Source organism: Simochromis diagramma, unplaced genomic scaffold (assembly GCF_900408965.1).
Source record: "Simochromis diagramma unplaced genomic scaffold, fSimDia1.1 OVJJ01000302.1, whole genome shotgun sequence".
NCBI classification, from domain to species: Eukaryota; Metazoa; Chordata; class Actinopteri; order Cichliformes; family Cichlidae; genus Simochromis; species Simochromis diagramma.
This window is the reverse complement of record NW_024386792.1, coordinates 13,714,067-13,736,737: the sequence shown is the minus strand read 5'-3', so window position 1 is coordinate 13,736,737 and position 22,671 is coordinate 13,714,067. Positions and strand designations below refer to the sequence as shown.

General features: G+C 38.0%; 2 protein-coding genes across 3 annotated transcripts in view; one reads left to right on the top strand and one right to left on the bottom strand.

Moving 5' to 3' along the window:
* Positions 1–9,620, bottom strand: part of stx8 (syntaxin 8) — a 40,596-nt gene extending 30,976 nt beyond the window's left edge. Inside the window, exons 1-6 of the mRNA XM_040024685.1 lie at positions 9,488–9,620; positions 8,104–8,203; positions 7,913–8,007; positions 7,603–7,713; positions 4,137–4,270; positions 3,192–3,284 (exon numbers count right to left, since the gene is read on the bottom strand). Of these exons, the coding sequence (XP_039880619.1) occupies positions 3,192–3,284; positions 4,137–4,270; positions 7,603–7,713; positions 7,913–8,007; positions 8,104–8,203; positions 9,488–9,504 (550 nt within the window). The 5' untranslated portion in view covers positions 9,505–9,620. The remainder of the gene's footprint in view (positions 1–3,191; positions 3,285–4,136; positions 4,271–7,602; positions 7,714–7,912; positions 8,008–8,103; positions 8,204–9,487) is intronic.
* Positions 9,621–11,949: 2,329 nt separating this feature from the next.
* Positions 11,950–21,302, top strand: LOC120729172 (TBC1 domain family member 24-like). Of its 2 annotated transcripts, none has more exons than XM_040024680.1 (13): positions 11,950–12,219; positions 12,384–12,595; positions 12,728–12,989; positions 13,089–13,205; positions 13,448–13,864; positions 14,014–14,253; positions 14,396–14,551; positions 14,952–15,015; positions 15,168–15,266; positions 15,399–15,687; positions 15,797–15,968; positions 19,758–19,815; positions 20,099–21,302. In XM_040024680.1, exons 1-13 carry the CDS (start codon positions 12,017–12,019, stop codon positions 20,108–20,110), a joined length of 2,301 nt encoding a protein of 766 aa, XP_039880614.1. In that variant the 5' UTR covers positions 11,950–12,016; the 3' UTR covers positions 20,111–21,302. The 2 variants fall into 2 exon arrangements, with proteins under 2 accessions (XP_039880614.1, XP_039880613.1); XM_040024679.1 differs by having other exon boundaries at positions 12,384–12,598.
* Positions 21,303–22,671: the final 1,369 nt, after the last annotated feature.

The window sequence follows — 22,671 nt, the reverse complement described above, 5'->3', positions numbered from 1 at the left end:
TTATTGTGGAAATGAGAACATAATAATCTTTGGCAACATTACATAAGAAACATTAAAAGAAAAAACTGATGATGACATGTCATTTAACTAATTGTACCACATAAACAACAAGGATTGAATTTCGTATTTTACTGCAATTGGAAAGAAAAGTTAGAAAATGTGCAGTTTGCTCATTTTAGTCTTTTGCTCAACGCAAAGTGAGATAAATGGTCTGCTTGCTCATTTCTACATTTCAGTTCTTTTTGATTCAGTCAAACTGAAGGGTTGAGGGCTTTGGGTTCATCTTAAAACCTCTGAAAAGGGTCAACTTCATTGCTGACCTCACCCGGAATCGTTTCCCCAAAAGGAAATTACTGCAACCTCCACTGCACTTTGGTCATGAGCTAGACTTGACGAGCCAAACTACAAAGAGCTTAATCTATTTATAGGGAAACACTGCTACAGTACAGTGATCAGGGGGAAGAGGAACCCCACAAGACGGAAAGACAGCCGGACGCCGAGGTTACACGCCAACTGTCAAGATCAAGTAGAAGTCTTGACATTCTCCTACTTTAAAACTTAAATCCATTTCCTCTACCTCTCAGAAAACATTCTTCTGACTTTTTATGTTGTCAATTTTTATGTTAAATGCAAGTAAGAAAACTGCCTTGAGAAATCATCCTTTGTACAGAGGAAATAATTTCTGTATTTTTCATTTTTGATGGCAAAGAGCATCAAATAATTAAAGTTTTTATGCTTATATACAAATACAGTTTGTATCTAAGCAGGAGAAATTATAATATATCTAAGTTAAGAATACAGCTACATTTAATGCAAGTACTCAAAAGATCTACAGTTGTGTTGCTAGGATAGAGTAGTTTCAGTTTTAGTCACCGTTGTATCATTTTCCTAAATCAGTTCTAGAGACATTGTCACTAAGTAAATTTAAAGTGTTTTTGCAATTAAAAAACGAAATAAAAATATATAACATATTCATCCTTTTCATCTTTTCATCGTTTTCACCCCCCCAGTCTAAGGGGTACAGATATTACTGACAAGAGACGAACAAAAAAGACAACAAAATGGAAGAGAGTAAGGGGAAACATTTTTAAAAGGTTATGAAATAACAGTCTGCTGTCAACAGTGAGTGAGATGCAACTGAAAGGGCAGAAAAAGAACAATCATGGGAAGCAACATAGGAAGGTTAAAAAAAAAAAAAAAAAAGAAATAGTGGAAGAGCAGGCGCTGTAAAGCATAACCTGGTGTAAACGAGTTAAAAGAACTTTAGTCCTGGCTGTAAAATGTGGACTGAGAACAGGGAAACTGTAAGAAGCTCAGACCGCTCCATCAGATAATGTTTATACACTTTAACAGCATCCCGCATGTCCCCAGATGCCAGTTTCCTTCACGCACCACAAACTGCTTCTATAACCAACACATACAGTGAGATTACTACCTAATATATTGATTAGCAGTCTTGAGAGGAGAAAAAAAGTAGTAACAAGTGAAGGTTTTTACATTTTTACTTCAGATTTGGTTCAGGTTACAACACATGGGGTCCATTACCCACAGGTGTCACATTTTTAGGCCTTTACAGCAATGAAGAATTCAACTACCAGCAAATCTATTTTCAAGATTCACGTGAGGCCTAAAAACAAGTTTTTCTTTCCAGTGCTAAAATAAAACAAGAAAAATAAATTTTAAATTTCAACTCCCCCATTGTCCAATCAGGTTCATATTTAATAACAAAACTTTGCAACAAGCTGGGAAAAAAAAACTTTCCAAAGCACAATAAACACACTAGTTGGATAATTGGAGCAATACTCTGTCTCTGATTCAGTGTGACAACAGGAAAGCAGACAAAAGTCATTCACATTTCCTTTCTTTCTATTCCCTTCACTGATCATTGTCAACCATCATCAGTTAAACACCTGTCATTTCCTCACAGCAGAAGGAAATGTTGGACGTTTTCATACCGAGATCATTCGGTTATACAACCTCTAGACTTGTTTGGGCACAACTGCTCAGACAGGATATTACAGGATAGTACAACGCCTTCTACTCCCAACTGGAAGCTGGTCATCAAAGCAGAAACACATAACTGTACTAGGAAAAGGAAAAAAAAAAAAAAAAAAAACACCAGACGAGCAGGTCCTATAAGGTTAATCAGACAGTCAACGAAAAGAAAAAAAAAATTCATTCTTTTTACTTTAACTTGGCATCACACTACGAAAATTTGTTTTATAATGTCAACAATAATATAAGATTTAGGCTTTATCACCTATGGATCTCTGCAAATACACAACACCAGTGTTTACAGTCACTGCTAATTGCTGCTACTTTGATGTTACGTGTTTTTAAGATAAGCTGGCTAACCACAGAGAGAGAAACCTTCAGTTTGAAGTTTACCCACTTATACTCAAGTGTCTGTGACAGAATCCTAGGCATAACGTCATTCAGCCTCACCACTCCCTTATTATTGCTGTGTGTTAAAATATCTACTTTCCTCTTTTATTGACTCTCACTTTTCCCCCCTGATTTTCACTAGAGGAACTGACAGATTAATGCATCTGTGCTTTCTGTCAGTGCAAACATTAAGAGATAGCACTCACGGTTACATTTTCTTTTTACAAAAAGTGATAAGATATGGATGTACTTCCTCTCGGTAAGGCAACACCCTCAGGAGGTTGCCTATTATCCACTCTAGTGTTCAGGGAGCAATGCATTAAAGTAATTGTTTACCAGTTGACAGATGTTTATCTTTAAATCTTGCGTCTCAAGTACCACCCATCTAAGTGAAAAAAAAGAAAAAGTCTGGAGCAATGCGCTCAATTCTGTACAGCACATCTGCCTGTGATGGAAGCTATTTATGGATTGAGGAGTGATATTTTGCCAGGAATAACTCAAAAGAACCATTAGTTCTGACTGAGCAGATCTGTTTTTTTCATTTATTTAAGCTGCCTTAGCACAGGCAGATATATGACAAAGGACATTGGGGCAGACCTAAATGTGATGCCAGGTGCTCTGATAATAGTAGGTGTGTGCTGGGCACTGTTAGTTATGTGGTGGTGTGGGAGAATATTAATGTCCATGAGGCAAGTAGTTCCACTGCAGAAGAGAGGTATGGCTGACTGCTTTCACACTGTGTTGTGTAATGTGTCTGGAATTTGATGAATATGTACAGACACACACACACGCACATAAAACCTTACCATTCTGTTCATCCAGTTCATTGCCAATCTCCTGGCCCATTATCTTCTGTCGGCTGATGACAGCTGCTAGTGCATCCAAGCCTGCATCCTGAGCTGAGATGAGAGGAAAGAAAACAAAGACTGTTACAAGCTTGACCATGAGACGAAAAATGAATCAACTGATTTTATGTATTGTAATTTACCATGACTGCAAAACAAGGCAAAATGAAATGAATGTGATGAATGATACACAAAAAAAAGACAAATGTAGTAGTGGTGACATATATATGTCGTAAATATTTGTGAAACTGGAATGACAGGCTGCTCATAGAAGAGAAGAGAAGAGAAGAGAAGAGAAGAGAAGAGAAGAGAAGAGAAGAGAAGAGATTTGGCCTCTGCAGGTTTCTAAGTTTGACACACTCTTTACCACAGGAATTTTTTTTAACCACAAGTTCATGGGCTTGCCATTACCCAACTCCACCAGAAATCCCACGTGGGACACAAAACCTCCATATGGTTTGGTTTCATTGTCTTAACAGGAATCTCTGATCCCAAAATGACAATAACCAGAGCCGTAATGGAGACATTGCAATGAAGTGTCATATGGAATCAGGTGAACTAATGTCTGGGTGTTCAAGTCATGTCAGAGCCAAGAGACAGGGGGAAAAAAAACGGTGGTGAGTTTACGATATTCCTTCATGGTGTGAATTATGATGATGCAGTTATATACTTTGTTCGGTCAGCACAGGTTTAATACACATATGGTAGTGCCTGGGACTTACTCGTTATCTATTTATTTTGCTGCTTCCACCAACACTTTATGCACTTTACTGTTATCTTCTTATGTTTACTAAGGCAAATAATACAGGATACTGTATAAATGCTACACGTGTACTGTACTAATATATATATATATATATGAAATTTACTATAATTTTAATTGTTCTTGAACAGTCATGTAGTTACCCTCAATGACTCGTTGTTGCTGCTGTTTAATCTCTCCAAAGGTCAGCCCCTTGGTCTCATCCGATTCGTTGATCAGCCAAGGGTTGGCTGAAGTGCCTCCACTGGCTCCTGCTCCTCCGGCCATCAATGTGGACCTGTGACATATAATCATAACAATTCTTAGTTTCCCAGCATTCTTTCAAAATAAAACAAACATAAATAGTAAAAAAAGAGGTCCATAATGAAAACTAAAAATTTGCTTTGGAAATTAAATTACTGATACTTTCCAAACAAAGCACAAGCAGCAGTTAAACTATGAAAGTAAAATGCACATCTGTACTATTACAGCAATTACCTATACCAGAAAAAAAATCAATCAATTCTATGCTTTTTCTAGGATCTATGACACCCCCACAGATCACAGAAAAACACTGGTTATTTACTTGTCTTTTAATGATTGAAAATGCCTCGGCTCTTGCAGTATGTAAACAGTGCATGTTAATCTGTCACAGAACTATGGACTGCAGAGGTTTTGCTCTGACAATGTGACATACAAGAAAGCTCTTTACACTATAATGTGCTGCGCTAAACAACCCTGTGTGGTTTGAAACCTATTCTCCTCCTAATAGCTTAAAGCTGTGTTTCCGACCCCCACCAGTTTTGACTGTCACGCTGTGATGGGTTCAGGGTCTGTGAGTGAGGCTGGTTTTAATTGCGTCTCTTCAGCGCTGTCTGTTGGTCAAACCCAACATAAAGGACCTGAACCACATACAGCTTTACCAGAAATCAAGACAGAAACTGATAATTTGACTGTACTTAATTTTAAGTATTTGCTGTTTTATCAACCTTTCAAACCCAGATGAAAACAGCTTGCTTTTTTTTGCACAACTAACACAGAACACTACTTTTATCATACCCCCATTCACAGTCTGCTGACTGCTTCAAGTCACCTCTGAAGTAGCCACTAAAGTGCTATTAAGGCTATTCACAATGCAGGCAGGCGGAGGCTGATACAATCTGAAAAGAGGGTGAGACAAGGCATTTAGTCTAATCTCTCCAACAGGTTTGATTACTCTGAGACTATGTGCCAGGCTTCCACTTCCTCCATGCAAGTGTTTTGTGTGAAAATCCAATTAACAAGTCAGCAGGGAGCGCCAGAATCAGTCAAGTGGATCTCTTGGTACCCACAAAACACAGACTGCCACTGCAGAAGCCCGAACATCCCATTAAGGACTGAGTGACTTAGACAGGTGAGATTTAACTACTTCCAACTATTTCCACTGCAATAAAATACAATGGAAAGGTTCAGGCATAACAGTGGGAAGATGGATCCATGGGCCAGCAGGGTTAACTCAGGCTTCAAAATAGCCGCCTTCTTAGTCTGAAATGGAGATGCTTGGAATATATTGTTTTGGGGATGGATTAAAGTGTCCCTTTGGCAATGTTGTTCTACTTTTTTTCTATCCAAAGTTCTCACAAAAAAAGAGTTTAAAAAAATCAGCTTAGATTATCCAGGCATGTCCAAATCTACTCCTTCCCACATTCCGTCCTCAGAGACCACACAGTGGGAATGGATCCTACCCACAAATCCAAATTACCCACCACATATCACCATTAAATTTAGGTCTCATTGAGCAAACCAAAAGCCATATGACCACATGATTACAGTTTGCCGAGCTAATTTACTAGCAAATCTCATTGGAGTTTTTTTTTTATTTTCAGAGCCTTTTATGTAATTGGGTGTGTGGTCTGTAAAAAGATGAAAGCCAGTGCAAAGCACCACTAAGCAGATCAATCACAAAACCAAAGCTTGTGAAAGATATCAGAGAAAGGCAGTCCCATCAAGGCATCAGCACACAGGTTCTCTAAAGTCTATTGAGCTGATGAAACTGAGAAACTTTGTTCTCGTATTTTGGTATTTTAGCTACTTGTCAAAAAAAGAAATAAAATTAAATACCACCACAATAAAGCGTGCTGTACCAGGGATGTACCAGAATGAGGCAATCCCCTGAGACTCCCATGTTAGGGGGCCCGACTTCAGCAATGAAATATATACTTAAAGCCTGGTACAAATCATTTTCATCGCTGCTTAACTTTTTTGGTAGCTTCCTTAACAGACAGATATGCCAACACGGGCAGCTGCAGCCACTTGGCCTCGTCTCAGATCATTTTTGTCACTGAGTTCTTACCCGTGAACTGTGCCTGTGCTTTTTGCACAACTGTTATTACAATTATCTGCCAAATAATATGAAATGTTGTATTGTATAGCCCATACAATAAGTTTGTATTCAAATTTTGGTGAATGTAATTTTTGTATATTATTAGCGCATTTCCTAGGAAGAGTAAGGGGAGGGGCATATTAGGAGACAGTGAGAGAGAAGGAAAGCAAGAGGACGAAGGTAAGAGAATGGTTTGGACATGTGCAGAAAAGTGATATTGGGTATACTGGACAAAGGATGTTGAAGATGGAGCTGCCAGGCAGGGGTAAGAGAGGAAGGCCTAAGAGGAGGTTCACAGATGCTGAAGGAGGACATGCAAACAGTTGGTGAGACTGAAAGAATGAAAGTGATAGAGTGAGATGGAGGCAGATGATCTCTGTGGAGACTCCTAAAGGCAGCACCTCACAGAAGTATCTGACAGGTATATGTGACAGCTTTGTGCAATGGTGCCATAGAGATGTAGCTTGCTAAATAGCAATGGCCAAAATATCATTAAGGATTTATAATATGGAATCCATGACATCCATGTATATCTTTTATATACAGTGGCGGTATCCGGCTCTTTCCGTAACTAGCAGAATACGCTGTGTAAGTATACAGTATAGAGTACACTATGTCAATTGCTAGTAATAAACTTGCTCTTTCTGTTTCCATCATTTGCGCGTGAGTGTGTGCCAAATGTGTAATCAACAGTGTAAAGCAAGAAAATCCATTAACGAAAAAGAATTAGCTATGAACTTAAGCACCCTGTCAAAATGGTAGGCACACAGACTTTCCTCCGAGTGACAGCACCAGGGGAGGTCATACAGGATGTACAAAGACTCGCTGAAAGTTAGTGACCGGTGGCATATCATCAAAGCAGAGACCAGAGCCTATGACCTCTCAGGTCAAGAACACAGACAAGAGAATGAGGATTCATTATTTGTAATTGGGCAACCAGAGGTGGAAATTGTACTAAAAAAATTCTCAAAGAGGACAAGTTACAAAATGAAAGGCAGCGTGATCTGAGCAGGATGTTCATCAATCAGCGATGCTTGGTTTGCTTCTTCTGACACTGACCGAGAAGTGACAGAAATTATTGGTGAACAAATATTCCAAAGTGGGCGGAGAAGTAAATAAAGTACTATGTCAAGCACTACTGTGATCAAAATATGTTAAGATAAAATGAGATCTTTGAAAGCGGGACAATATGTGATTAGTGATTTTTGCACTATTCACTTTCTTAACACTTTATCCCGTTTATAATAACTTAACATGCCTAATGTTACCTGGAGGGTTCAGACTCTGTAATATCGCCCTTGAAAGTTGCATTTAGCTGCTTCTCTCTGGTTAGCAGGTCATCAATGAGATTCTGCCTCCTGTCAGCTTCAGACTGCATTCTGATGAGGTCATGATAAGGTCACACAAAAAATTTGCAATGCTTTAACCACTTTTGATGAGCAGGGACAAGTTATGTTTCTAAAACTTAAGCGTGTTGCATTATTGAGGTCATTTTCTAAGCACTCTAATGCCCCCTATAGGAACACCTCTGCCAATGTAAGCAAAGCAGGCTCTTCACAGTTCCAAACTGAAGGATACATGCGGCGAGACGAGGATGCCCGCAACAAACCCTCCTTGAGCTGAGCGATATTTTGTTTCAGCTTCTGAAGTGAAGCCCGTAGCGTCATGTTTATCTGAAAAGACAGAAGATAAGCTCACTACTAAGAACAATCAACAAGACAATAGGAATGTGAAGGCAATACTATTGTAATTATGAGGTAAGAGGCTACCTTTGCAGGGTTCCCCCCCGTTCTCTGTTGTCTGTTCCGTTCATGGATGTTTTCAGCTATTTCCTGTGCCAAGCGGCAAGTGGCATCGTAATTTTGTAACCTGCAAATGAAAAACGAGAATTAAAAACTTGAACTGCAACATCATCAAGTAGCCAAAGATGAAGTAGCAAAACTAAGATTAAAACTAAGCATTTTAATATAATCATGGATTTCATAAATTTATTTTTTATAGTACTTTTCATTACAAGTAAACTTGGTGTGTTTAATATAAAAGATAAAAAAGATGATGCTTTGTGTCATGGTTGTATTACTCCAAAACCAAACTGAATTTAAACTTTCGATCAACATCCTCACAGTGTAACAAATGTTGCTTGGCTGAGAAGTCATTCGCAAATCTTTTTGGGTCCCTGCGTCAATATTGCACAGAATTTTTTCCCCCCACACTGGACTAAGAAGATGTTACCTGTTACACAAATGGAAGAACTGCATATGCATATAACAGATACTCAGGAGATGGGGGCCTTTCCATCAATGATAAATACCTCTACTTTTGAACTGACACAAGAAGATGTGGAATTTTCTTTATATATCTTGATTATGCTTCCTTAATATCAATACTGTTGTGAAAGTCAGAATGTCTTTGATGAAAAAGTGTTTGCCCCCTTTCCTGATTTTTATTTTTATTAATTTTTTTGCATATTTGTCACACTCAGGTTTCAGATCACTAAACAGATGCACTGTATTTTAGTTTCGGGCAACTTCTTGTTTGAACCTTTTTTTGTGTGTAGGTTGTAGCAAATGAAAAATAAATAAATAAAATATTTCTAAACTTAAAATGTATATTTTGAAAACCCACAATAATCATGAAAATAATGATTAAAGCATAAAACTGTGCAAACTAAAAATTAACCTATTGAACAATGGATCAAGTGAAGACTTTGGATGACGTATTGCCTTAATCGAAAAGCATGAGCTAAATGGCTATCAGAATCATTGTTATTAAATATTATTATTTAATATTACTGTAGCTTATAAAGCGTCAGAAACGCAGCACAAGCTTTGGATTTATCATGTGACATTTTTAGCATTCCTTTTCCCCCCATTCTCTAACGCTATTTGATTTGCTGTTATAAGTAGACCTGACGACAGCAACAACAAATTGTTTTCTAATCCGAATCTAAAACCACCAAGCTACTTCCCGACACACGAAGCGATTACTTTTTAATCGCGAAACAAAAATACATGTTATTTTATTTGGCTAATCTTCGTAGCTACCACTTTCGCTAGCTATATTCAAAGTAGTTACAATGCGTAGAAATAATATTTGTTGTCCTTAAAAATACGTCTGAGTCATTTTACTTTTGCATTCAAGACAATGACTTACCAGGCGTCCTGAGACATTATGATAAAAGTCAGCTATTAACCCAAGTTTGAACCAACTATCCGGCTGTAATCACCAGCAGCCTGCTTCTTGTTTTGACGAGACGTCACTACGGTAGGCGACAGGGACATATTTCCCAGGACTTCTACAGAGTGCGCATTGTAATAGCATAATGCTGCCCTCTATGGGTTAGGATTTGCTGTTAATTTTTGACTCACAGGTCAGTTAAAGTGTAGAAATTTCAGGGCTGCTCGACTAACTATTTGGGAATTTCAAACGAAAAAAACACTTCAAGCAGAAATAAAGACTCATGGGAAAGCCTTAGACATGGATGACCTACAGTAAAATATAATTTAATATAATTATAAGATGTGGTCTCAATTTTCCAAATTTTAAAAAAAATCTGGACGTGTGCCTATGACTTTTAGATTGAGCTGCCTCAGCCTAGTCAAAACAACATTATGTTTATCATCAGCCTCTCTCTCCTTTGACTAAGTGCCTTTTCCTCTTTCCAGCGTTTCCCTGTTCAATCTCTGTTTTTTCCTTGCAAATGCTGATTGATTCACTTTTGTTCTAGCAGAGTTCTCAGTTAATCATAGCTTCCTTGACAACAATGTCTTATCCAACTTATCATATATGTAGTAGTTCTTTTATTCATTAGAACAACCAAGGATAAATGTTTTTGTTTATAATCTATCAGACCAGATCCAACTGTTTTATTACAATAAGGAGAGCGAGATTCTTATTCTTACCTATAAATTCCCAACAATCCTCCAAAAGACACTCCAAAGAAGCTGCATATAGCAGGGGAAGGGGAGGGGGGGGATGTTTTTAATTTATTTATTTTTATTTTGCTTTTCATACATTCAAACACCAAGAAATGGGAAGATCTTGATACAGCAGCAATATAAAAATATTTGAAGGATACCTTTCCTCTTGAAGCCAAAGGCCACAAAGTTCCTTTTAGACATGGAAATTAACCATTCCACTGTCAAAATTTTCCACTCTTCCAGCAGAAACCACCCCCATGGTCTTGGTTTTACAGAAAACAAGTGAAGGCTGCTTAAAATGAGTTTTTTTATGCAAGTTAAAGCCAGAATAGTCTAATAGTAAACTTTTGAAAGAACAGCATTTCATTTCACAAGTCTATAAATCTTTCATAAAACTTGTACAGACACATTATTATGAGTGACTCTCAAAGATGAAAACAAATGACAGAAGTAATCATTTAAACACAACTTTGAATCGCTTTTAAAGGCTTACAGAAATAGTAGCTAAAAATCTTTCTCCTAAATACTTAAAACAGACCTGCAAAAGCAACTTACATCAACATCCAAGTAAAAAAAATCTACAACTGTTACCACAGAATTTATAAAACATCAGCAATATTGTAATGATAGTCAACATCAAACACCAAAGTGATACGTGTTCATGCTTAGTTTGTTATTTTTACCCTGCAGTAATTTTTTTCTTCTGTACAGAGATGTAGGAAATATGTCAGCCTTAAGAAGAGAAATGCACTTTTGATTGGAGTGTAAGAGTGGCACCATGCATGTAATCTTCTAAGTGACTCGTCACTTTTGTAAACAGCAGAGAGGCACAACAAAGGAAGAAACACCACCTGCTAATTTACACAGTCTATGTCACAATATGGCAAGATTATTCAGTTTGAAGGACAAATGTATTTCTGCTCTGTTCATTTCTCATACGACACAGGTGTTAAATCTATGCTTATGTAAAAGATGTTGTTTTTTTCACATCTGATAATCTGAGAAAAAACATCATGCATGTTTTTTGGCAAGGAAAGTTTCAGAGTTTGTTTTTCAAGTCCATTCCATTATGTGCCGACACATCGAGTAAGTACTTGTAGAGGTTTTATGTTTTATACCCAAACAACGGTTGTGTTTAGATGAAAACATACATATGTTGTGTTCAATAATAGCCTTTGGAAGATTTCTTGGAATAGATTCTACTGGCATTTCAATGCTTGAAGTATGTGAAGTAATTTCAAAGAAAAAGCCATGTCTAGGACATAATTGCTCTCTTATTTCTGAACATGTTGACAAGAGCAAACCATTTCAAAGACTTTCAAGGAATGTGATGTTCAGTGTTCAAATACATTTTGGTCTCGTAAGCAATTTAATTTAATTTATTGTGAAATCCTGATAGTTGCACATTTTTAAAACAGATTTGTTTTTTTGTTTTTGTGTGTGTGTGTGTGGGGGGGGGGGGGGGGGGGGGGTCAGCTATGTGATCTGGAAATGTAAGGTCTTGTTTTATGATTCTGATCATGGGGGCACTTGGGTTCCAGACACTGATTGCTTCTCAGAAAGACACAGTGCCAAAGATATAACCGGTAAAACAATGGAACTTTTCACTTTCAGTGCCTGAATTCACCAACAACAAACCATGTAGAGCTCACGTGACCAAAGCCCACAGGCCTATATAAAGCCCGGATCCTCAGATTGTGCAGCTAGCAACAGGAGAAACATTACCTTCTAACCTATTTTTCAAGGAATAATAGGAATTGAGATGATTCATGTTTCACGGACACCAGAATTCTTCAATTGTGGAAACATGAATTTATTCCCAGACGCATTCTCTGACCACAATCTGGAATCCATGGCTAGTAGCAGAACCAGACAAAGGTCTCACTCCTATTACAATGCAGAGGGAAAAAAGCCTTATGGTGTGGACACACAGAAAGAAGAAACCTGTTTAAGACCTCGATCTAGGTGTGTATTCATAATTAACTATGCTTTTACTCTCATATTATCAAAATTAGGTTACTGGCCAGATAACCAAATACTTCTAATTAACCAGATTTGTGTTTTTTTTTTCTCTTCTGACTTGAATTACTGAACTACATAATTAATATTGAATCGAATGTCTTTAAAAGGTCTTTTTACAGTTATGAGACATCGGAGTTATGCTCAGAAGATGACATAAGACACTTTACAACCTCCCCTACGTCAAAACAGATGCAAAGCTCACCGCCAAAGTATCAAGCAACCAAAAAGGAGGAAAGAGACGGGGATGTGTCGGTTGTTGAGTTCACCTCTACGAAGTCAAAGCATAAACCAAACAAGCAATCACCCTCTAGAGAAACTTGTGGTAGTGAAATAATGTTTTTAAAGTTGGATATGTATTTTAAAAGCAAAATAAATAGAATGAAAATCTACAATAATAATAATAATAATAATAATAATAATAATAAAGTTACATGTGTATGTTTTGGCTCAGGCAGTAAATGCCATCTCAAGCAAGTTTCCATGATGACCATCTCTGAAGCAGACAACTGGGAGATTTGTTCCAGCTCTGGGATGAAGTATGGGCAGTTTGTGGACTGGGAGAAAATTGATCCTGAAGCTGCAAAGAAATATCAACAAATCCTACGGAGTGAGCACCAGCAGCTTAAAACTATGGCTCGGGAAGGATTTTGGGCCATGCCACACACACTAAGGGCCAAAGCTTATTATCACATCATCCACAGCATCAATTCTATGTATGTGTTTGTGGCAAGTAATGGAACCACTGTGAGCATTTTTACTGAAATCTGCTTGAACCAAATTTTTGACTGTGTATTGATTTTATATATCTGCAGAAGGGCTGTCACTCCAGACAGAGATGTCTACTATGAACTGACTAAGAAGCTATTTGGAGAACAAAAACGTAGCAGCCACCCAGTGCCGAAGTATATGGAAGATGGAGAAATACCAAGGTAATATTTTGTGATACTGCAATCACACTTCATAGCTGACAAACTGTCTTAATGATGAGCTTTTTGTCTAATTGACATTGATTTTGCTAATTTTGGCTACGTTTATTAAAAGCATCCACAAGACTAGCAACATATATATATATACAAATATAACAGAAAAAGTTTACATTCTAGTATTATTATACTTCTGCACTGCAGTAAATGTGACCAAATCGGTCCTTGCTTCCTCTGTTCTTTTCCAGATACTGCCTCAACAAAGCAGGCCTGAATTCTGCAAAAAAAGTTCTTCTTTGCCTCGGAAAATACTTCATAGACATGAACTTCTGCCCCATTCTACCCGCCCTGGTCTCCCTCATCCTCCACTTCAGCGAGGATGAAGCTGAATGTTTCTACAGTGTGTCCCGACTTATCTGCTACAATGATCCCAACAAGCGCTACATTGACCAGACTTTCCTCACCTACCGTGCGTCCTGTATGACCTTTGGAGACCTTGCCAACAAATGCTGCAGAGGCATTCGCAAGCTGATTGCCAGCTCCCACCAGAACCTGTTTGAGTTTTACTCTGACTGGATCATGTGGATATTTGCTGACCTTCCGTTCACATATGCCATTAGAGTTCTAGACGTCTACCTACTGGAGGGCTACAAGGTCCTCTACAGGTTTGTTACTGCTGCCGCATTTCAACAAATAAACAAAAAAACTTAGTCCTAAATATGTCATTTCTTCTGCCATATCAGTTACTCTGGGAAAAAACCAAACATACAGACAAAACAATTCAATAAATGTGTTTCATAATTATTCTTTGTAGGGTTGCTCTGGCTTTGCTTGACCTCTATAAAGTATCAGTGTCATCTCGAGTGGCAGATGTGGAAGACTTCAGAACAGACATGAAAAGATTTGTGCAAAATGTAGCTCGCCACTGCACAGCTGAGAAGCTCCTAGAAAGAGCCTTCAAGATTTCAGTACCCACAAGGAGAGACCTTAACCTACTGTTCACTGCCAATAAAGAGTCACTCATACTAAAAGGTGTCAGCATAGACCAGAAAAGGTGAGTTAATACTGACATTGTCATGAATCAGATGATGAATGGTATATTTGTATGTAATAAAGGATTAATATACACAAACTTAGTAGTATTAAATATTCCATTCCACTAATATGAACCCTGTTTTCACATATGTTTCCAAAAGGCTACCAGTAGAGACAGTGGATTTCAACAACTTTCGTTCCAGTGTTGTAACAGGGACGGAGATGAGAGTCATCTGGGCCTGGATACCTGAGCGCTTTGCCCTCTTCAGTCCCTTCAGGTTGTTCAGCACAGCTGAGCATGAAAGGACTCTTGCTTCGTAAGTAACCTTTGTTCTGCGCTTCAGTCCCACTTGGCAACTACCTAAAAAAAGAGGCGTGAATCATGTAGAGGAGTATTTATATCATATCGCAATAGCTTTAATAGTGTTTACCTTGTATCAAATTAATATCTGTTGAACTTCGCGTCCCTGCAGTGAAAAACAATTTTCTTTTGTAACCGTCAGCAGGTGTGTTTTTACTATCAACATTTAGAGACAAATACTGTTTTTTTCCCCCTGTGTTTAAACAGTGCTAAAACTTCTCTCTGATTTAACATGAAATTTCAATAAAATAGGTCTTAGCTCTTGAGGGGCAATTGTATGCCAGTTTGGCATGTATATAATGTTGTTGTGCATTTATAAAAACAAAAGGTGTTTTGTATATTTTTATTTCATACAGATTCTATTCACATGTGGAGGGACATGAACCATCTGTCATGATTATTAAATCTGTGGATGAAGAGGTAAAACTATAAAATAATCAATATTAGGATGCATTTTATTTAACATGTTAAATGAGCCTCAGAATTGATCCTTATGCTTCTATAATGGTGAGATTTAGCCGACGCAGTAAGTTTTGTATGCCATTGACATGATGTAATTTCTCTTATCTTAGGTATTTGGTGCCTTCTTGTCAACTGATGTAGCAGAAAGAAGAAAACAAGACTCAGAGGAACTTGCATACTTTGGAACTGGGGAGTGTTTAGTTTTCATGGTGAGCTTTCTTCTTGTTAAATTCAACTTACCTTAGATTTAGATTGACCGTGTATGGGTTTCTTTATGTTAATGTAGAGCAATGCCTTTGACACTGCAAGGCGTCAAACAAGATTTGTGATTACTGTTTCAGCTCCGTCCCAACATGGAGCTCTACCAGAGATCTATGGTCAATATAATGAGCCCAAGAGCTTCTCCTGAGAAACTTCGAGGCAGTATTAGTGCTTCCCCTCAGGCGTCAACTAATGGCAACATCCCCTCCAGCACAACTCTGACCTGTCCTGCTGAGACACTGCAAAATCCCAGCTATCTGATGGTCACTGCACCAGTGGAGGAATCCATGTCTGCTAAACAGCCCAAGAGGCCTAAGGAGCAAGAGGCCTCCAAGTTCATAGCAGGCGATGACAATCAGCTTATTATTGGTGTGTTAGTGAAACATACAATAGATTGGCCTTTGAAGGAACCTTTAATATATTGTGTGACAGGGAAGCTGCGAGTATACTCTGCTCATATCTATGTGTCCTCTTTCAGGTGGTGAAGGAGGTCATGCTCTCTGCCTGCAAAGAGACCTACAAGGGGGTTACACAGAGCCGTGTGAAACTTTTAAGAGCATTGCACTCTGCAAGAGAGACTTCAAGATCCAGTCCCTGGAAGTGTGGGGCATCCAGAACTCCATTTCCATTTCTCATTGTTTTCCTTCTAAGTGAGTTAGAGAAAACAGCACTGACTATTTTTGGTAAAGACTGAAAGAGTTTTTCCTTCAAAGAATTTGGGTGATTTTGATTGATATGCAGCTTACAGACATTTCACACTTGTCCTGTGAAATGCTAAATTGTGTATTTTTTTTGTATAGTTAGGTGAGATTTATTTTGTTAATCAAAGTTTATTTGTACAGATCTGGGTCACATACAATGTCTTAGTGAACGTTACAATCCAGGAAAACAAAGCTTGTAATCTCAGGGCAGCTCCGAAGGAACACAATGACGCTCGTTTTGGTGCATATACTCACTTTTCTGTGATGAATCGAGGATAACTAGTTTTATAATACTCTGTAATAACTAAAGCACTACATTCACTAAAGGATAATATTTGTAAACACGCTGTTAAAATTGCAACTGCATCTGGTTTTAATTGGGAAAACACTAACCTGCAGTATTTTATAAGATCTATGTCCACTGTTAAATTGTATATTTTGATTGTGCATTTTGTTTAGATTTGATGTACAGTTGTACAAAACATCCCTTTTAAAATCCTTTATTTGCTATTCCTCTCAGTTAAGTAATTTATTCAGATAAGTGTTTTATTATTAACATGGCTGCATTTGTAATGGGATTGAAAGCAAATAACGTTTTTTAGTTATTTATTTATTTTTTACTTAAGTCTTTTACTTAACATTGTCAGCATTCCTGTTAAAAAACGAATCCTCTTTTGCTCCTCTTACAACATTTATACTTTAAAAAGAAAAAGAAATTCTGCTTTAAAGCTCCTTTACTGATATTCGCAAAATGATCTGTATATTATATCGTTTCTACCTGCAAAGATTATTTCTTAACATTAAGAAACTTGCTGAAGCTACTCTCTGTAGCTTTATGGAACCATTTGGAGCGACATGCGAAAGGAGTGTATTATGTTTTCTTTGTTTAGTGATAACAGAAAACAAAAAGAAAAAACTCTACTAAAGATAGATATAATGAAAAAAAAACTCAAGATGTCTGGTTGCCCTTATATCCATTTTGGAGAACCTTCGGTATTTGTGTTCATTTAGCTTCAACAACCTGTTTTTGTTGTATAAACAAATGTAATGAAATCAAAACAATAATAATTTTTAAAAAAGAAAAGAAAGAAAGAAAGAAAGAAAGAAAGAAAGAAAGAAAGAAAGAAAGAAAGAAAGAAAGAAAGAAAAGGAAACGACGGCTCTCAACGTCAACATTTACCACGATCTGAGCGAGCCCCTGCTGGACATCTGACTGAACCGCAAATCTGTTAACCGCAAAGAAAAAGCACCAGTTCTTGAAAGTACGTGAGCAGTTGAAGGCACCATGCAAGGGAAAGAGCATCAACCCCAAATTGCTTCGGCGTGTTTAGCAGTCCGTTGCTTACTATGATGGGGCTTATGGTCACCTTCTTATGGCTACCAGCGCATCATGGAGTTAAGGGAAATGAAATGACAGAAGGAAAAGCAAAGGAAGCTACAAAGAGACCGTTGATGGATATGGATATCAGTGTTAGTAGGACCGACATTGAGAACAGAATAAGGCACAAAAATGAAAGAAATGTGACAAAAGCAATGGGAGGAAGAGATGAAAGGGCGATGGTTTAACAAAACAAAAAGGAAAATATGAGAAATGAGAAGCACAGGAAGGAGAATTTCGGTCCACACGCCATACCAGTTGGTGGCGGTAATGCATATAAAGAAGAAGAAGCAGTCCGTGGCTACGAGCTGTCCTTTCACGCGAAGAAGTTTTCGGTTAAAACTCTGTGGATAGAAGACGTGGTAAGCTTTCTCTTTTACGGATTATTAGAGAGGTGGGCCTGAATGTTGTTTACGCCTCCGAGGCTGTGCTGCGTGGTTAGCTACAACGTTAGCGTTAGCGACAGTAGCTAGCAAACGTTGTAAAAGTGCGGCTGTTGTGTTTGTATTTGTATACCGTTGTGACAATACGTTAACACTACCCTCGAGTTTAATTATAACCCCTTATCGACAATCGTTAACCACGCCGGTGTCGGTTTCTCTGCAAGTGGACGGGTTAATGCTCGAGCGGCCACACAAACATTCTAGCAAATCTGTGCAAAAGCACAGATATTTTTTGTATAGGTAAATAAACAACATGTTAGCTTTCAGAACCAGCACTGACCACTTTCAGTTTCACGTGCATCTTTAAGTTTAGTTTGAGGATATTGATACATACTTTGAGCGTTAAGGGTTGTTTAGTGTTGTTTTCCTTCCACCGCCTTGATACAGACACTGGGTGTGTGCAGCACACCGGACTGCTTAACCCACTGCATACATGCTGCTTATCTTTTATGCTGCTCATGTTTTAGATGGCATGCTCAAAATTTTGGCGTGAACAAAATGCAAGCACGGACCAACTAATAGTGACTAGTAGTGCCACACTCTACCTGAGTATTTTTGATGCTGTAATGTAGTTAAGAGGTGTTTCCAGCTAGTGCTTTCTGTTTGTGCTAGGAGGGGTCAGTTCTTAATACAATTGGAGTTAAAAAATGGTACTAGCAAGGCAAGGTGTACCTGATAAAGTGTCTGGTGAATGTAGATTTGACGTAATTTAGCGATAGTATCTGTTTTGCATAGTTTGCCCACCACTGATAAGTAGATTTATTTTTTTGTTTTTTGTAGAATTGTAAAATTTCCCCCCAAACTTCCAACCAACTAATCATTAGTTAACCACATAAACAAGTCACAGCCAGTTAGTCAGGAAGGTCCAATTAAATACAATAAAGTGTTTCTGATGCCTATGTTTGTACAAACGCAAACACCAAATCACTTGGATTTCAAGTGGGATAACTTCAGTTCAATTAAATTTTATTTATATAGTGCCAAATCACAACAACAGTCTCCTCAAGGCGCTTTGTATTGTAAGGTACACCCTACAATAATCAAATGACCCTTTGTGAGCAAGCATTCCTAACAGTGGGAAGGAAAAACTCCATTTTAACAGGAAGAAACCTCTGGCAGAACCAGGCTCAGGGAGGGGCGGCCATGTGCTGCGACCGGTTGGGGTGAAGGAAGACAGGATGAAAGACATTCTGTGGAAAAGAGCCAGAGATGAATAACAAGTGTGATTCAGCAGATAGGTCTATTAACACATGTTGAGTGAGAAACGTGACTGAAAAGGAAATACTCAATGCACCATGAGAATCCCCCAGCAGTCTACACCTATTGCAGGATAACTAAGGGAGGATTCAGGGTCACCTGATCCAGCCCTAACTATATGCTTTAGCAAAAAGGAAAGTTTTAAGCCTAATCTTAAAAGTAGAGATAGTGTCTGTCTCCCAAATCAGACTGGAAGCTGGTTCCACAGATGAGGGGCCTGAAAACTGAAGGCTCTCCCTCTCATTCTACTTTTAAATACTCTAGGAACAACGTGTAAGCCTGCAGTGCTAGAGCGAAGTGCTCTAATGGGGTGATATGGTACTACAAGGTCGTTAAGATAAGATGGGGCCTGATTATTTAAGACCTTGTATGTGAGGAGCAGGATTTTGAATTCAATTCTGGATTTAACAGGGATAACTTGACAGCTGCTCATCTGAAATAGCTCTCCATTAAGATTTTGTATTAGCTGTATCAATGCTTATTGTTCACTTTCCACATCAGTTTTGTTTGAATTTCCCTGGATGTGTCTAATGAGTCCTTTTGGTCTCAGACATTAGCTACAGTACGAGTTTGCATCGTGGAAACTGTAATAGTAAATGTCCAATATGTAGATATATTGTGTATTTGTTCCTTAACTGTTTATGGGTTGTACATCAACAGGCTGCAGCAATGGGCCCAGACACCACACCTGTCCCTAAAACAGAATCTGCGGAGGAAAGTATGTATTGAGGGTATTTTGCATGTTTCTCCCCTTTTGATCAAAATTTGTGTAATAAATAAGTTCACTTTTTTTAGTTCTAAAAAGCCTGGTTCCTTATCTAACTGAATTCGGTGGCATACAGTGCATGTGGAACAACAGAACTAAGCCCCACTGAACATGAATGTGTAACATTTGTGTAACATGGTAAAAGTCAATCATTGTGTTTTGCTTACTGAGATTTGCTAAGTCATTTCAGCCAGTAACACACTCAAATTGTGTTTTTAATGTGATTCCTCTTCAGGTCCAGAAATAGTGGTGGTGAAAATAATCTCAGAATCAGATTCCAGTGATGCTTCAGTGGCCAAGCCAGAAAACAAACATTCACAGAGCAACACATCAGACAAGTGTTACCCTTGCACTGTCTGTGGCAAGATATTTGACAGACCGTCAAAGCTGGAGTGGCATAAACCTGTACACACGAGCAAGCCCAAGACTCTTCATGAGTGTGAGCATTGTAATATAAGCTTTACAAAACAGGAGACGCTGATCCGACACCGGAATTGCCACAGTAGGACTAACAAGCACCCCTGTCCCGACTGTGGAAAAGTGTTCAATAGACCCTCAAGGTTAGAGAGGCATAAACGCACACACACAAAACAACCCAGGGTACCTCATCAGTGTTCATACTGCATGAAGACATTCAGAAAACTTAACAAACTCATTCGTCACAAGCGTATGCACACTGGAGAGAAGCCTTTCACCTGTTCGGTCTGCGGTAAGGGATTCTCCGAGTCAGGTCACTGCAAAGCACACGAAAAGACACACGAGGAGCAGCCAGAAAAACCTCACAGTTGTGCGGATTGCGGGATGTGTTTCTTCAAGGCCTCGGCGCTTCGTAGGCACTTCCTCTCCCACACAGGAGAGAAGCCTTTCAAATGTACCTTATGTGAGAGCTGCTTCTCTCGTTCTGAGGGACTGAAAAGGCACATGAGGAGCCACACAGGGGAAAGACCATACAAATGCATTATCTGTGGCAAGCAGTTTTATTCTCGCCAGGATTTGAATATTCACGTATTGACCCACACAGGGGAGAAGCCACATCTTTGCCCTGTGTGTGGTAAAGGCTTTTCACAGCTGGGCAACATGAAAGAGCATGAACAAAATGTTCATATTAAGTCAGAAAATTATATTTGTAATGATTGTGGAGCAACTTTCTCACGAAATGCGTCACTGACAAAGCATCGGCGGACACATACTGGAGAGAGACCCTATTTGTGCCTCATCTGTGGCTGCAGGTTTAAATGGAGCCATTCTCTCAGCAGACACCGGAGGTCACACGCACACAGACAGATGGCTGGGGACACATCCAAAGAAATACTAAGTTTTGAAGGACCTTCAGAGAATCCCGACAGTGTAACGTAAAAGTTGAGTGTTTATTAAAAGCACATTTCCTCTTCATTTAGTTTTGAGAGAGGAAGAAGCTCATTTCTGTTCTATTGACAAGTTATTAAAAGTTCTTGTGATGATTCACCTTTCTGCTTTCATTGCTGACTGTCCACTAAAATTCTTTTTTTAAAATCTCAGTTAGGACAGGGCACCAGGTCAGTGCTAGAAGATGTGTTTGCTGAAGTCTGTATTAATTGGAGTACAGCAGCAGTTAAAATTTTGGATGTGCCTAGAATATCTACTGTTTGATCTCACAGCTCAGTGTAGGTCTGCTCTGTTCACAGTTCACTATTATGACATGTGGTGTGGTTAGCGTTTAAGAATATTTCATAGTTCTTTACCAAAGGACAAGGAAATACAGTTGCCCTACCAAATGGTTGGAAAGTTTCTCTGGACCAACAGTTATATCAGTACAAAATTTTGTATGGTGCAGTGCAAACCAGGATGTAGCTAAGTATTACTTCTTTCTGTAGTTTATAAAACAGAGTGTACTTTCTTTACAAAGTAATTGTTACCTAATTTGCCATCATAATAAGTGCCAAATATGCAGATTTAAAAAATTTAAATGAACATAGAACATTGTTAGATTAGATCTAGAACATATATGATGTAGTTGTGTAATCCAATGATTTTCATCTTGTGCATGATAGCTTACTTTCAATAAAGATACATATTGTGACATACTGCGATTATCTTTGTAGTAATTTCAGACAATGAGCGTTCAATGTTTTTATACTGATAATCAGTAAATGTGCTGAAATATATTTTTATTCTATTATGTCCCAGATTCTTCTGTGACATGTTTATTAACGAAATGAGAGATTTATTTATTTATTTTTATGTTTTTTGTATATTGTCAGTACAGTCACGAATTAATTTATTAGGCTTTATCCATCGTGCAAATACACTACAATGTCATTTGCAAATGCAATATCACGGATTTTCCAGTGTAATTTGCCAATTATATTTAATTGTTTTTGTGTGCAGCCATTTCAAATGCAAAATTTCCGATACCACGTGAATGCAGCAAAGTAACATCCTGCAGTTGGTGGAGCCCGATTGATTTTACCAAGCGACACTTTGGTGTGGAACTATGGAGTGCCAGGACTGCCATAATGCATTAATTAAATACACCATTAAATAATTAATTAAATGTGGCAATAATTAATTAAAATTGGAATTAATTAATTAAATAAATAGTTATGACACATGTAATTAATTAATTATTGACACATTTAATTAATTATTTATGTATTTCACATTTTAATTAATTATTGACACATTAATTAATTAATTATTGACACATTTAATTAATTATTTATGTATTTCACATTTTAATTAATTATTGACACAATTAATTAATTATTGACACATTTAATTAATTATTTATGTATTTCACATTTTAATTAATTATTGACACATTTAAAT